General features: G+C 41.6%; 1 protein-coding gene across 1 annotated transcript; it reads left to right on the forward strand.

The window, feature by feature from the left end:
- The first annotated feature begins 6,202 nt into the window (after positions 1-6,202).
- On the forward strand, positions 6,203-13,718 carry LOC120796149 (transmembrane protein 41A-B-like). The gene is made up of 7 exons (XM_040138580.1): positions 6,203-6,570; positions 6,793-6,873; positions 7,027-7,439; positions 11,497-11,647; positions 12,039-12,200; positions 12,865-13,003; positions 13,095-13,718. Exons 3-7 carry the CDS (start codon positions 7,300-7,302, stop codon positions 13,328-13,330), a joined length of 828 nt encoding a protein of 275 aa, XP_039994514.1. The 5' UTR covers positions 6,203-6,570; positions 6,793-6,873; positions 7,027-7,299; the 3' UTR covers positions 13,331-13,718.
- The last annotated feature ends 757 nt before the right edge of the window (positions 13,719-14,475 follow it).

The following is a 14,475-nucleotide window of genomic DNA, read 5'->3' on the forward strand; positions in this document are numbered from 1 at the left end:
GACAATTAATTTGTTTCTTCCACCTGCGCTGTTGGTTGTCCCTAGTTGAAATTTTACAACACTTGTGATGTGGGGAACAAAATGGCTGTTAGGAGCGGCTGTGAGACCACACAATGGACACTAATGAGATGTATGTATCTTCCACACAGTTGCTAACCCCTAATAGGGCTGAACGTCAGCATCTCAGTGGACTGACATGCAGCCAGGACTCCAGTTTTCAACCTGCAGTTTGTTTCTGGACAAAAAAAAAAACTCACATCTGCTTGTGTTGTACTGTAAAGTTTCTGAAATGACAACTTCTCTCATAAAAAGGTTTGTCATCCCAGCGATGCTCCCTTGGACAATGACTCCATCCGGTAACAACACTATTGTCTAGTTCAGTTTTTGCCATATTCTGACTGTTAATCTCTACTTCTTGAATTAGAAACAGATCCAAGATGTCATGTGTCATGTTTGGAGTTCAGGCTGCGTTACCGCTACAAAATACTAACGTTTATAGACGACTGCAAGCTGACTCTGTAGGCTGTGTGTAAGGGATAGATCAAGTATGAACGGCATCAATGTGGTTTTTAGTAGTGTAGTTTAAGGTACACACAAGCACACAGAGTGCCCCCTCTAATATTTATTTTGGTATGATCCTCACCTATCAGTATATTTCAATGATGTTTTGAATGGAAGTGTACGTAGCTCTGGCGTTGTTTAGAGTACAGCCTTGTCAGCTACCAGCACACTGTCCAGTCTCTGTGGTGTGTTAACATTTAGAGGTGGTAGTATCGTAGTGGTTAGAAAAACGACTTTCTGATGAAACGATTGTGACCAGGAAATCCAGACTCCCTTCTTTCCACTTGTATCCGTTTTCCCCTCGGTCAAGGCACCATGACGAGGAAGCAAACGTTTCCAACGTACATCTATCATCGCCAGAGAGGGGGTTTCAACTAGTCCACTGTTGTACAGATTGTCATAACTATTTCTGTCAAGGGCTCTGGTTTTAATATAAGTGCTGTAACCGGACCCCAGCAGCAAAATGTAGCTCGGAGTCCTCCTCCTCACAAGCTTGGGTTGATGCAACAGGGAAGTTACACATAAAACTCTTGACCATAACACACTGTTCACTGGAGAAATGGATGCTTCTGTTTTTTTTTTCTTTCCGTTTCACTCTTATGAAAGAATAATCTTGGCCTGAGCTACCCTGGACTTTCTTTCCAAAGGCGTAGCTTTCCAGACACCTTCGCAGTTACTAACCTGCATAAGCAACGACTGGTTCCTGTTAGCTAGTTTATTTAATCAGATTCCGGAGATGTGAACAGCATGACAGGAATGAGAAACTAGATACTGTTATTTTCAACATTAATGAATCTTCAGAACATTTTACTGATTGATTGATTAATCGTTTGGTCTGTAAAATGTCTGGAAATAGTGAAAAATGCCGATTGCATTGTCTTTAAGCCCACGGTGATGTCTTCAAATCGTTAGTTTTTGTCTGACCAACACCTCAAAACCCAGAGATTTCAGTTTGTTTTCAAATAAGACAGAAAAAATATTAAATCCTCACAAAAGAACAGAACGGAATGTTTGGCATTTTTGCTTGAAAAATGACTTGAAAAATGAATCAAAATAGTTGTCAATTTATTTTTGGTCGACGTACTAATTGATTAATTGACAAATCGTTTCAGCTCTATAGTAAAGAAATTGACATCCAAACAGAAAGGCAGTGGGTGTATCACTACTGATTTATAATTTCCTAATCAAAAACAAAGCAGAAATTTTGAATGTCTGAATTCTTTATTGTAGTGGCCATCTGGAGAGCTATATGTGGAAACCAACACAGACTTATACAAAGTTTTTGTTCAAATGCAACGCTTCTGCATTAGAAATTGCATTTTAAGGGGCAAATTAACGCCTGTCAAAAACATTTAGACTGCGCAAATTTGCAAAACGGTGAACGGAAACTTTTAGTATCAGTACAAGGTACACTGCAAGGTGTAGAGGGGTACGTGGGCATTTAAGTGTTTGTCTTCGACCCTTGCATCACAGCTTCTAGTCACATCTTCATCATCAGCAATTCGATTTTTAATCAGCTGCAACCGCAAATTGTTTCTCGACTTTTACCAGGGGGTCTCGGTTGCCCAACCTCAACTATCGCTGGACTGTGTAAGACATTATCCAGGCGGCACGTAAGCAACTGTTCGCTGCCGTCGGTGCCCCAGTAACCTTCACTCTGGCCACCAGAGACTGGCTGCATCACCTCACAGCTCTCTGTCTTTTCCATCGTTTACCATATTCTGACAAAGACGGAAGCAGGAGAGTAATGTTTGAATAAAGCGTGCGGAGGGAAAAACCCGGGTTATCCTGGAGACACTAAGACCTGTAGATAACACATCACCATTTATCACCAGTTATTGAAGCAGGAAGTCACTTGAGGCTAAACCTCATTAACAGTGCAAATGTTGTGTGTAATTTTGGAATAATTTGTTGGTTTTGTAACTTTTGTTGCTTAATTTAGAAAAGGGTCCTTGTGTGACATTGTTTTTGTGTTAAAAGATGTGCCTATTAGCCCTCAGACTGTTAGCTTGAACACTGTAGCCATAATATTATAATCTCAATGCAATGAATCCAGTGCTTTGCACAGCGAAATGTTAGGTTAAGTCTCGGTTAAGTATCGGTTTACTCATGTGGCTTGGAAGATCTTCTCACTAATTGAACCCGTGGTAACAAGTTGTGATGACAGATTGTATTTCGGGGGGAAAAAATGACACATCTTGACGGTTTCGAGCCGTTGTTCCAGCGGTCAGCGTTGTTTTGTCATTTGGTTCAGTATAGTTGAGTTAACCGCACAATTTCGCAGCCTTTAGTTTAGTGTCCGAACGTTGTTTTTTTTTAATTGTTGACCATTCACATCATGATGTAGTCAGTTTCGGTATAAATGTGATCAACTCTTGATTATATTGTGATGCATCAACCATCAACTCTTTAACCGCTTTAAATCGTAGCCCTTGTTTTTACTTTTTTTTTTTGCCATGTCATGACTCTCCTCCATCCACGTCTGCCTCTTTTTCTTTCTTTTCTTTGTCTCTTTCTTTCTTCTTCCCTCCTCTCTCCTCACTCTTTTTCTCCCAGGAGGATGCGAGGAATCTTTAAAAGTTCAAGAACTTCATTTCATCTGCTACCGATGCGTCACTCATTTTCAGTTTCTCCCACTGTAACTTTTTGTTTTATACATTAAGGATTATTTTAGAATTGATCGGCTTGAAAGCAAATTTCCGTGAGCCCAGGGCTAGTTAGTTATTTGTTGATAATTCTGTCAGTACTGATGGACTGTAAAAACAAGTGTAAATAGAATAGTATTTTATCAACCAAGTAGGATTTAATGGCTGACCAAGGAATCTGATGTCTAATTGGTCTTATCAAAATTAAACAGGGGATGAATTTAATGAAAAGACCTCACATGTAGCGCAGACAGGCTGCATGACAACAGGCCTAATACTGTATATTCAGAGTACATTTATACAGTGCACACATATGGCATCATAGAATTGGCAAAAGTCCTGTAAAAATCATGTCTCCACAGGAGAAAACAGAAAACGAGCCCCAGAATTAGCTATTTGGAATTTGGAAAGCATGACGCAGGCTTTGAGAAAAATGATAATTGAACTCAGAGTAATCAGGAGATCAACTGATCTCTGAAAACATCGCGGAGAGGAGTTATTCCAAAAAAAGACAGAGCAGTCATGGCAGTATCAAGCTTTCAATTTTACTTTAAAATCTGCTCCGGATGATTGTTTTACAGGTACAACCGAACCAACAATGCCTCTGTACTATTTTAATTACTTAGTAACTCTGCTATTTTACTCAAAGTAAGTTTTTTTTTAAGTACTTGGTGTACTAGTAGTTTTTTTTAAAAAAAACAAGATAAAATTCTTTACAGATTGCACCCACTATATTTTAAACCCATCAAATTGTACATTTTTCTAAAAGACTGTTTCAGTTTTTTTCGGTTTAATTCCAGATTCAAGAGATACAGTAGTTTGCTTTTGAGAAAAAAGTTATTGTCAGTTACAGTAAAAAAAAATACTAAAATAAGATGTTTGTTTTTTGTGGGATGCTGACTGTATGAGACAGGCTCATACAGAAAAGATGTGATATCAATTTATTGGTCATACGTATCTACACTAATTGAAAATCTACATCGGAGGAAAGATCACCCCAGCCCGTCACAGATGTAGAGTTTTACACAATAAACATATTTCCCCATTCTTTTTTTTTTCGTTTTACCATTATCCACCAGAGGGTGCTGCAGAACTACAATATGACATTCCCCTGTTTCCCCGCGCCCAGTTAATAATAAGAAACACACACACACACACACACAAGAAGCAAATCCCGGATGCTGAATAAGGTCTGAGTAAGGTCTACTGGGTCTACTTTGCCATGTCTGTATAAGGTGAGGAGTATTTTAAGGCTTTATTAGATGAGAGGAAAAGTCAAATGTAAAGATTATTAGAGTTGCCAGTATTATTACAGCATTTGTTCATTAAAGACACCTACTGAGAACAAGCGTGACTCCTTTCCTAGTCCAACTAGAGAGAAGTATTTTCCAGATCACTCTGGTCCAGCACATTTGTTCACATAACATTACTTTTTTTCTGCTAGGATAGCACTATTCTCTAGGTGCAATCTCTGTCAGTAAATGGTATGTAATTGTCTTACATGTGTATAACGCCCCATATTTCTTCCTTGCTCTTTTCTTTCTTTGTCTTTCAAGAAAACAGAGTTCATATATATATGTATATATATATATATATATATATATATATATATATATATATATATATATAATGGTCTGTATTAGAGATTTTGTTAAATATCTTCTTCTGTAGAGAAGAGTGAATAAATTTTGAGCTCGATCTGAGTGGCTGACCTTGAACAAACTGGAGGTACACACACACACACACACACACACACACACACACACACACACACACACACACACACACACACACACAGGAAGTCAGAGTCCTGTAAACATCCTGTTTTCTGTTTGTTATATACTGATTTGTTAATGTTTCATGAGTGCATATTCAAAGGGTAATGCAGCACGCACCGCAATAAAGCATCCCCTAATCCTTCATTTGGTTGTATTTCTAACATCACACACTAAAGTCTAATACTGCAGTGTGTACTGTTGAAGTTAAAAAAGGTTTTATTTGCTGACATGATTTCCTGAAACTGTAGATGAAGTATGTAAAACATATGAGGCAGTGAATGGCCATAGACTACTTGTTTGTGTACCCTGTTTGAATTACTACTCAACTAAGTGAGGTCCTGACTGCTTCTCCTCTCAACACCGGTATTCATGGCGTGTGAGAAATACAATGCACATCAGGTACACGCGTGCTTTTTAACTCAGGTCTGTAATTTATATATTTCACGAAGTGCACACTGTCAGCTTCTGACAGAGCCCAGGGTCTTTGGTCTGCGTGCTGCACAGCCCGGTGTTGCGTAAAGCTGGAAATATACCATGACATTTAAGCAGCGAATCAACAGCAGTAAATATCACAGAATGTGCAGCGGGGAAGTCCATACAAGCATAATAATGCTTCATCACAGAAGACATTGACTCAGCTTACTTCTGCATAGCTTTGCTTCTGCCTAAATGTCTAATTTATTTGTTTACTCCTGTCAAACAATATCAACTGCAGAAACTGAAAAACTGAGCTGAACTTAAACCAACATGAACCCTGTGTCTGACAAAAGACTAAAAAAAAACAAAAACACAAAACACAAATACCAGAAAAGCTCTCGCAAACCTACACACAAACTGTAAAAACCATAAACTACTTTAACTTTACACCATTTAAATACCAAAGATGTTCATTTTTTCTCGTCTCTAGACTGGAAGTAAAGAATTTGTGCTCCGATGCTTCAGAAAGTCATTTTGACACAGATGATTTAAGTGGTGTGAAGTAACCGTACTGACTCTATTTCCCTTTTTATACGCAGACATAAAAAGACTTTCGTTGAAATTAATATATCATCATTAATAAATATTTATACATATCATTAATTAAGATAAACCTGAATATAATTGCAAGACATCAGCTGCGTCATATCCCATGATGGCAGGTTTGCATCGACAACCCTGACATGAACCTGTCTTGTACACATTCGTACACACACGTGTGTGTGTAGCAGTGTGTGATTCATTGATCATTGATCATCCTGTAAAGAAAGAGCCGAGTGTGCCGTTACTAAAGAACATATTGGACAACAGTAACACCGATGTTACTCCCGCAGTTTCCAGCACCTGCTGACTCACTGCGCCGTGTGAACCCCCCCCCTCTGATTTTCAATATCAGGGACACATCTCGCTGCGGGAGCAAAATCGCCAGTAGTCAGATCATTTGTCCCCACGAGTGCAGTGCGTCATCGGTCCCGCATTCATTCTGCAGCACGACGAGGGGCCACAAACATGCAGCCGGGGACCATCTTCAGCAACACGAAGAACAGGGAGTCCTGCAACAGACGGTCCGGCCCCCCACGGAAGCCCCCACGGAAGCCCTGGACGGTCTGGTATTATGGTTTTTGGAGATGCACGTCACTTCACAGAAGACATACCTAATATAAATGCATACGATATATAGACATTTAGAATTAAAACCCCAAAACAGGCACTTTTTCATACAAAAAAAGTGAAAATCTATAGAGGCAAGACACAAAAAGTTTAAATTAATCACTATGAATAAACGTGCAAGCATTCTTTTTAAAAAAAATAAGCGTTGCTCTTTATTTCAGATATCACCAACTTGACGGATGAACTCTGACCTCTGAACTCCACTTGGACTTCCCCACGCCGCCCTCTAGTGGCTGAATCGCGTAAGTACAGGTGGCCGCTGTTACGTGGAGGCGGACCAGCGTGGTAGTTTCCCCGCGTTGGGGGAATTTAACAGTGTCGGGTGGGTGGGGGGCAAGTGTTTTAGCCTTTATGTGATAATGTCGCAGAAATGCCGACAGTGTCTTTTCCCTCAGTCCGAGGAAAGTCGTTGGTCTCTGGCTGCCATGCGATCCGTCTGCCGAGCCCCCAGCCAGAATGTCAACCCGCATTTGTAGCCTGCGTCTCTGTAAGCGACCCCTCCACCCAACCCCACCCCCCACCAGCCCTTCCTCTCCTCGGTCCCGTCCAACTGAGCCGCAACACGTCGACTCGTGTTTCCCCGGCGGTCGTGCCCCCCCCCCTCGGAATCAGCCCGAGTTGTTCCCAGAGCCCAGCCGGGTGAACGGGGAGCCAGGGCGCGGGGCACCATGCGCTCCTTGACGGGACTAGCTGCCACTGTGGCGGCGGCGAGCGTCTACCTCTACCTGCTGTCGACCCAGCTTCCCCCGGGGCCGAAGCAGCTCCGGCCGGACTCCGAGGGGGAGGACGAGGGAGTCCGGGAGTACACGTAAGGGCGCCGAAAGAGACCGCAACTTTAAACACCGAGTCCAGACTGAAACATACTTAAATCTCATAGAAATAAAAGCACGGTCCACAGTTTTCCAGTGTTACTTTCTGTGAATTATTCCTACTGTAATCGGGCTGGGGACTGGCCAAATTAAAATGGTCTGAGTCACAGGGACTTGTCCACTTCTGTCAGTGTGCTTGTTGTTCTGTTACCTGCTTACACCCAGAAACGATCGATCCAGTCCGGACCCAAATCAGCAACTGAGCACTACTCATGCTCACATAAGGGGGCCGGGTCCTCGCTCTTGCTTCCGCACACACGGTTAACCTCCAGCCGACATGAGAGCCCCAGTAACCAGAGTGACAGGCTCTTTATTAGAACTACCACAGGCCATTATCTCCATCAGCCATTCATATCATTCACATCGGGCCATTCATCTTAGATCTTTTCTTTTTTCTTTCTTCAAGTTTTTTGGTTGGTAACGCAGCTGCAACGATTGGCCGATTAACCAGTCAGTTGATCACAGAAAATCAATTGTCAGCTTTATTGACCCTTGATTAATCGTTTCAGGCACCTCGTTTAATGGTTCCGGCTCTTGCTGCCCGCAGCCTTGATTGTGAACCTTTTTCCCAGTCATTCGCTCCCCCTGTGATGGGTCCTCCCCGCGTTTGGTTTGCCGTTGGGCTGCAAACACCCATTATTCTCATTATCGATCGGTCGTCTGATGACTTTCTGGGTTCTTCTGTTTACCAGTTATGGCAGGTCGCAAGTACTTGCGACCTGCCATAATGCATCAGAGTCTACTTATGACCCCCGCCATCACAAGCTGTGGCCTCAGCGCAGACTTAAATTGGGTGTAGTCCCCCCCCCAGATTGTTTCATGTGAGGCGTTTTAAGCCCTGGAGGTCCTGATATAAAATGGCAAACACACTTTTGTGTACCAGAAGTTAAGGCTTTTGTTGTTTATCCCTGGAATCATTCTCGGATCCCTCTCACCTATTTTGAGACCCCCTGGGGATTCCCCGACATCAAGATCGGAAACTGCTGGACTAGGGACCCGTCAACAGTGTTTACCTTTCTCCTTCCCAGTGCATGCTGGGATAGGTTCCCCGTGAGGGTGGATGGAAGTGAAGGCGATGAATGAAGGAATTCATTTCTTTACACCGCTCTTTTGTCATTTGAGTTGAGACTAAATTTAGGAACCTGTCCAAGTCCCAGTCAAGTTTGCCCTGCTTCTGTTCTCTCTGTTACAGGATATTCTTGACATGCTAAATTTATTACAGCGTTTCAACACAAGTAGCCTGTAGGTCTGTCATATTAATACCATACATTTGAATTAAAGAAATAGACCACACTTTTTCTACCAGCACTTTTGTACTCGCAGTGGGTATCAGATCTGAGTCACAATGGAAATAATAATATTAATAATGTCACTATAGCACTAAGATATTATGTGTTTGAAATTGAGTTCTCTTGTTTCTGTCTCTCTCCTATCCATGACACTTTGGACTGATCACATTACTCCTCAGAATGTGTGTGTTCATATCTTAGTGTGTTCAGGTGCTTTTATGCATTGGTGTGTGTGTGTTTGTGTGTGTGTGTGTGTCTGTGTGTGTGTGTGTGTGTGTGTGTGTGAGAGAGTGAGAGAGTCTGGTATGAAGTGTTTCGCAATGTGCTAAATAGTCAAATGTGAGGTAGTCTAGGGATGATAGAATAACTGCGACCAAGACCATCTAAATCCAAGAGCAGGACCTGTGCGCGCGCGTGTGTGTGTCTGTGCGCGTGCGTTTGTGCGATATTTCTTCATATTATACAGTTTGCTCAGTCTCCATTTGTGTGTGTGTGTGTGTGTGTGTTAGTTGTGGCTCAGTTACTAACTGTAGACCATTGACCTAAGACAAAAAAACAAAGCAACAAAGAAAGGAGCCGACAATTTAAACAACAGCTAAAATGTTAACTAGCATTTAAAAAGTATTTGCTGCAGTACGCTTCAATGGGATATTTATGTTTTGCCATTTTTGCGCAGAGTTATTGGTAGTGCACAAAATGAAACTAATCCCAGTAATCCCAGTACAAAACTATACGTATTCACTACACCTTAGCACGTGTATAATATAGCTGCAGCTACAGACATACAACAGCGCTAGTCAACCCTGTCTTCTGCATTTGGCCACAAGCTCTTATCCGCATCACATCTCATGTCCTCTCTTCATTACCCCGGGACAGAATCTTTTTGCGGCCCGATGCATCCACTGCAAGCTTCTGCAGATATGTTATGTCCAGACATCCAGCTTTCGCTGTGTCCACGAGGGATGGGCTGAGGGAGAGAGTGGTAAGGCGGAAGGAAAAATGACAACATCCTGGGATGGGCTCTGAACCCCTGTAGAGAGAATGTGGAGAAGCCGCATCATCCCGTACAATTACAACACGTTCTTGTCATCTTTCCTCACATGGCACAAGTCTTTCTTGAGAGTTTATGCAACTTTATTATTTATTTCTAATTCTTTCTAGAGGTAGGTGTAGCAGAATGTATCAAATCTTATTCTAATTTATAAGATTTTTTTTGTAATGTTTCAGGTTCAGAAAATAAATTTACAATAGTATATACACGTGCAGATTGGAGAGTAAATACAGACTTCAGTTGGTGGCTGAGTCAGAAAACTGCAGGAGCTTTGGGAGATGTGGTCTTTGAGTGCATTTTGTGTCAGAGCAGTGAGAGGTGCAGTAGTTTAGTTTACATTGTTGACTGATGCGCTGGCTGTGTGGAGAGCTTTGGAAAAGCGAACTCAGTATAGAGAAATTTGTAAACAGTGGTACCTACTCCTGCAAAACGATTGCTGGCGTGCAATCAAGAGCATGTTCCAGGTTATTACAGTTATGTTATTTGACAGAACCTACTTTACGGAAATGTTATTTTAATGTCACTAAATGGTCCAAAAATTACATGCCTTTTGTAGCTGTTTTAACTGATGTCCCCACAGATGATTGAATGCTCTGTCACTTGTTTCATGCCACTTTTAGGGCTGAAACAATTGGTCAATTGATCAACTAGTCAATTAATAAAATAAATAAATTGCCAACTGGTTTCATAAGTTAATCTTTTATGTCATTAAATAAATAAAAATGTTCTGGTGTTCTCAAATATTCTTGTTTGGGTTTTGGACCGTTGGCTGGACAAATTAAGAAATTTGCAGACATCATCCTGGACTCTGGGAAATTGTTATGAGCTATTTTTGGAGATTTTCTGATATTTTATCATCATAATGAGAAACAGAGAAATAAAATCGATAGATTAATGGATTTTAAGTTGCCTTTAAAACTCAGATATCAAAATACTGAATCCCAGACCTATTCATATCAGTGCTTAATTGTGATAAAGTGACCACAAGTAGTCTACATTACTTAGTCAACGCTCGTATATGAATACTTTTGTGTGTGTGTGTGTGTGTGTGTGCACTTGCAAAACAGAATGTCCGTCATGGGGTCATGCGTAAGCGAAATTGAAAGTGCCACCATGACACATTTCCCTCCTTAAATACTGTACATACATTCATGCAGTTTCACATATCTGAGCGCCTCGGCGTCATCAAGCTGCTGACCAGTGACGGAACAGAAAATCTGTGCTCTGACCAGTAGGAACAGGGAATGCTGACTGTCGGAGCAGCTGGTTTTTGGAAGCCGCATCTTTAGTTTCGACGGGGGGGGGGTTAGTGTATGTGTATGGGTGTTTTGAGGAGGGCCTTCCAACCCTCTGCTGAACCTACAGTCAGCGGCGCTATTTCTGTCCCTCAATCAAATATATCCTGTTACCCAATCACCTTCTCTCACACACTCAAACACGCAAACACACACACACCAATGTCAGCTCTCATCCTTCCAATACAATCTTTCATCTTCTCTCTTTCTGTTATAAAATCTCTCAGTCCTGTTCTGTTGTATGTTTACATCCTGTTCAAAGAGCCGTTTGACTCACATTAAAACTTACAGTATTTTCTCTTACAGACAACCTGTAATTAGTTTAAAAAAAAGCCGTGTCCTGTTCTGTGTTTCCATCCAGGCTGAAGTTCCCGTCGGACCTAGATGAGCTGCGGGAGCTCGCAGACATGCTCAGGTTTTATAAAAGAGAACATCACGGCTACGTTCTGCTGCTGTTCTGTAGTGCCTACCTGTACAAACAGTCTTTCGCCATACCTGGCTCATCTTTTCTGGTGAGACAACTTAACACATGCACACACAGGTAAATGATTTTAAGTGAACCCGAAGAGATGATAAGCTCGGTGCTTAAAAAACATCACACAGCTGGGTCTGATGGATGTAGAAAATCTCTGTCTTAAGTCATTTTGCTTGATTTATGAAGAAAATACTCCTTTTAAAAAAAAAAAAAAAGTTTTTATCATCTGATTTCAGGCAGTGCATTCGAAGAATTTTCCAGAATCCAGTGCCACTTTCTTAATTCTAGTGCATACATCTACCTTTTCCTGTCTTGTTTTCAGACACTAATGCTCATTTCATAGAGGGAGAGTGTGCTGTGACACAGTGTTTGGTTTGCACGAGCGACTTCAATGGATCTATCTGTTTATCCATCCCTCCCTCCTTCAGAATGTGCTAGCTGGTGCCATATTCGGGCCCTGGGAGGGTCTGGTTTTGGCCTGCCTACTCACCACCTCGGGCTCCACATTTTGCTTCCTGCTCTCCTCTGCGTTTGGAAAGCGGCATGTGGTTCAGCTCTTCCCCGAGAAGGTGGCCCTGCTGCAGAGGAAGGTAAGCCTGTCTGTTCAGTACTAGTAACGCTGTTTTGAAACAGTGTTAGTCATGATGAAGGCATAAGTAGCTACTACATCCACAAACTGTTTGTAGTTTTAAATAACGTGAGGTGAATCTGTTAAAGAATGTAAGTATTTTATGAACTCAAACTCTTGCCTCTTAACCTCTGTGACTTTCTACCCTGCAGAATTTAGAAAGGTCTTGTATATGTATAAATATATGTATGTGTACATATGTGTGTGTATATATATATATATATATATATATATATATATATATATATATATAAGTTATTTTTTTGGTTGTGCATTTTGCAACCCTGCCTTATGATATGTCACACTGAGGGTGTAACGTTAGAAGGTGTCAAATGCTGCACAGATTGTAAAGCCCTTTGAGCCAAAGTTGTGATTCTGGCATACGTAAATAAAACTGACATGACAGTAAAAGCGAAAAAAATAAAAAAATAAATAAATAAAGTGAGGGAAGTTTTTATTCTGGAATTGGAGTTTACATAGACAAGAAAGAACCTGGAGTCTTGCAATTACCTGCTTACCTCTTTTTTTTTCATTTTTCTGCTTTCCCTTTTTTCCATTTTCTCACACCGTCTTTGTTCTTTTCTCTTATCTTCCTTCTCTTCCCCTCTCTTTCCACCCTCTGTCAGGTGGAGGAGAATCGTAGCAGTTTGTTCTTCTTCCTACTTTTCCTTCGTTTCTTCCCTCTGACTCCTAACTGGTTCCTTAACATCACCTGTCCCGTCCTCAACATCCCTGTTCCTATTTTCTTCTTCTCTGTGCTCATAGGTGAGGCTACACACACACATTGAAAAAAAAAAAACAAACAAACACACAGATCTGAAAATATAGATCACTCAGCCACTGCTCTCACCTCCAGGTTTGATTCCCTACAACTTCATCTGTGTTCGTACGGGCTCCATACTCTCCGAGATCTCCTCTCTGGATGACATTTTCTCCTGGAGCACGCTGGCCCAGCTCCTGGCCATCGCCCTCATGGCTCTCGTGCCTGGAGCACTGATCAAATACTACAGCAAAGATCACCTCAAGGTGGACGGCATGGACAGCAACAGAACCAGTCAGGCTGAGGTCAAGCAGGACCGGAAGAGGCGGTGATTCTGGGATGAAGGAGGACTTAAATGCAACTCCATGTCAGAAGAATTGAGGTGGCAAAAAACTCTCCACTGGCAGGCGTGTGACCTTTTGTCCACTCCAGCCTTGTGATTTTTCTATGGTCATGCCAGAGGCTCGTCATACATGTAGTAGTAACAGTACGATCTGTTCCAAGAATTTAGAAATGTCTTCAGGTCGTGTTACACCGGACTTTAAAGTTAAAATTACCCAAAGATCTCTCACTTCTAATACGCACAGCAAACCTTTCAGGGGAGTCTTCTACAAAGAAAAGTCTTAAAAGTTACTGAGGTTGTGCTGTTGCTCTGGAGAGGGCTCAGTAGTTCATATCCTATGAAGATTTGTGTTACAGTAATAAAGGAGTAGCTTTAAAAGGAATGAAATCCCCTCGGTTTTTTTTTTTTTTTAGGATCATTACCATGAAAAATAGGTTTTTAATCTTTAAGACACGGAGGAATGAGCCCAAAATATGACTTTTTAGTTTCGTCTTTGAATCAATCCAAACCACTTTTTCAATCCCAGTCTTTAACTGAATTATTGTGGAAATATGTAACACTCTCTGACTGCTGTCAGTGAAACAGACTGTTGACTGCTGTCATGCCGTCAGTTTCCATCTCAGGGCCGACCGGAGGCTCCCTGTCATGCAGGAACCTTGCGATTCCGCCGTGCGTCACGATGTCGTTGAAGATTTTCGTCAGATTCGGGGCGTAGTGCCTCAGAGCTCCGTGGGATGACTTGCAAAATATTACCTTTTTTATTTTTGCCAGTGTTGTCGTTGACGGGACACAATGAGGCCTCGGTCTTACTGTAGTGGCCTATTCTGATCTGTGCTGTACTGAACAATACAGCTGCCCCCAAAGGGATCTATTTTTTTTTTTAATGCTTATAATGAACAGAAATGACAATAACCAAGTCGATTGCGTTCCACATTTGTTTTCTTGGTTTACCGTTACAGAATTCTGACCTTCCGTCCAGGGTGCTGCTATTGTGCCTGGTTATCACACAGAGCTCTAAAAGTAATTTGTTCTGTGTAATAAATACACCCTGTAGAGCTGCACAGGAAGCCCCCCTTGACCCCACTTGGATTATGGAGACCAGACAGTTAACTAGCTAGACAATGATCATTTCTT

This window comes from Xiphias gladius, chromosome 11 (genome assembly GCF_016859285.1).
Source record: "Xiphias gladius isolate SHS-SW01 ecotype Sanya breed wild chromosome 11, ASM1685928v1, whole genome shotgun sequence".
In the NCBI taxonomy this organism is placed as follows: Eukaryota; Metazoa; Chordata; class Actinopteri; order Istiophoriformes; family Xiphiidae; genus Xiphias; species Xiphias gladius.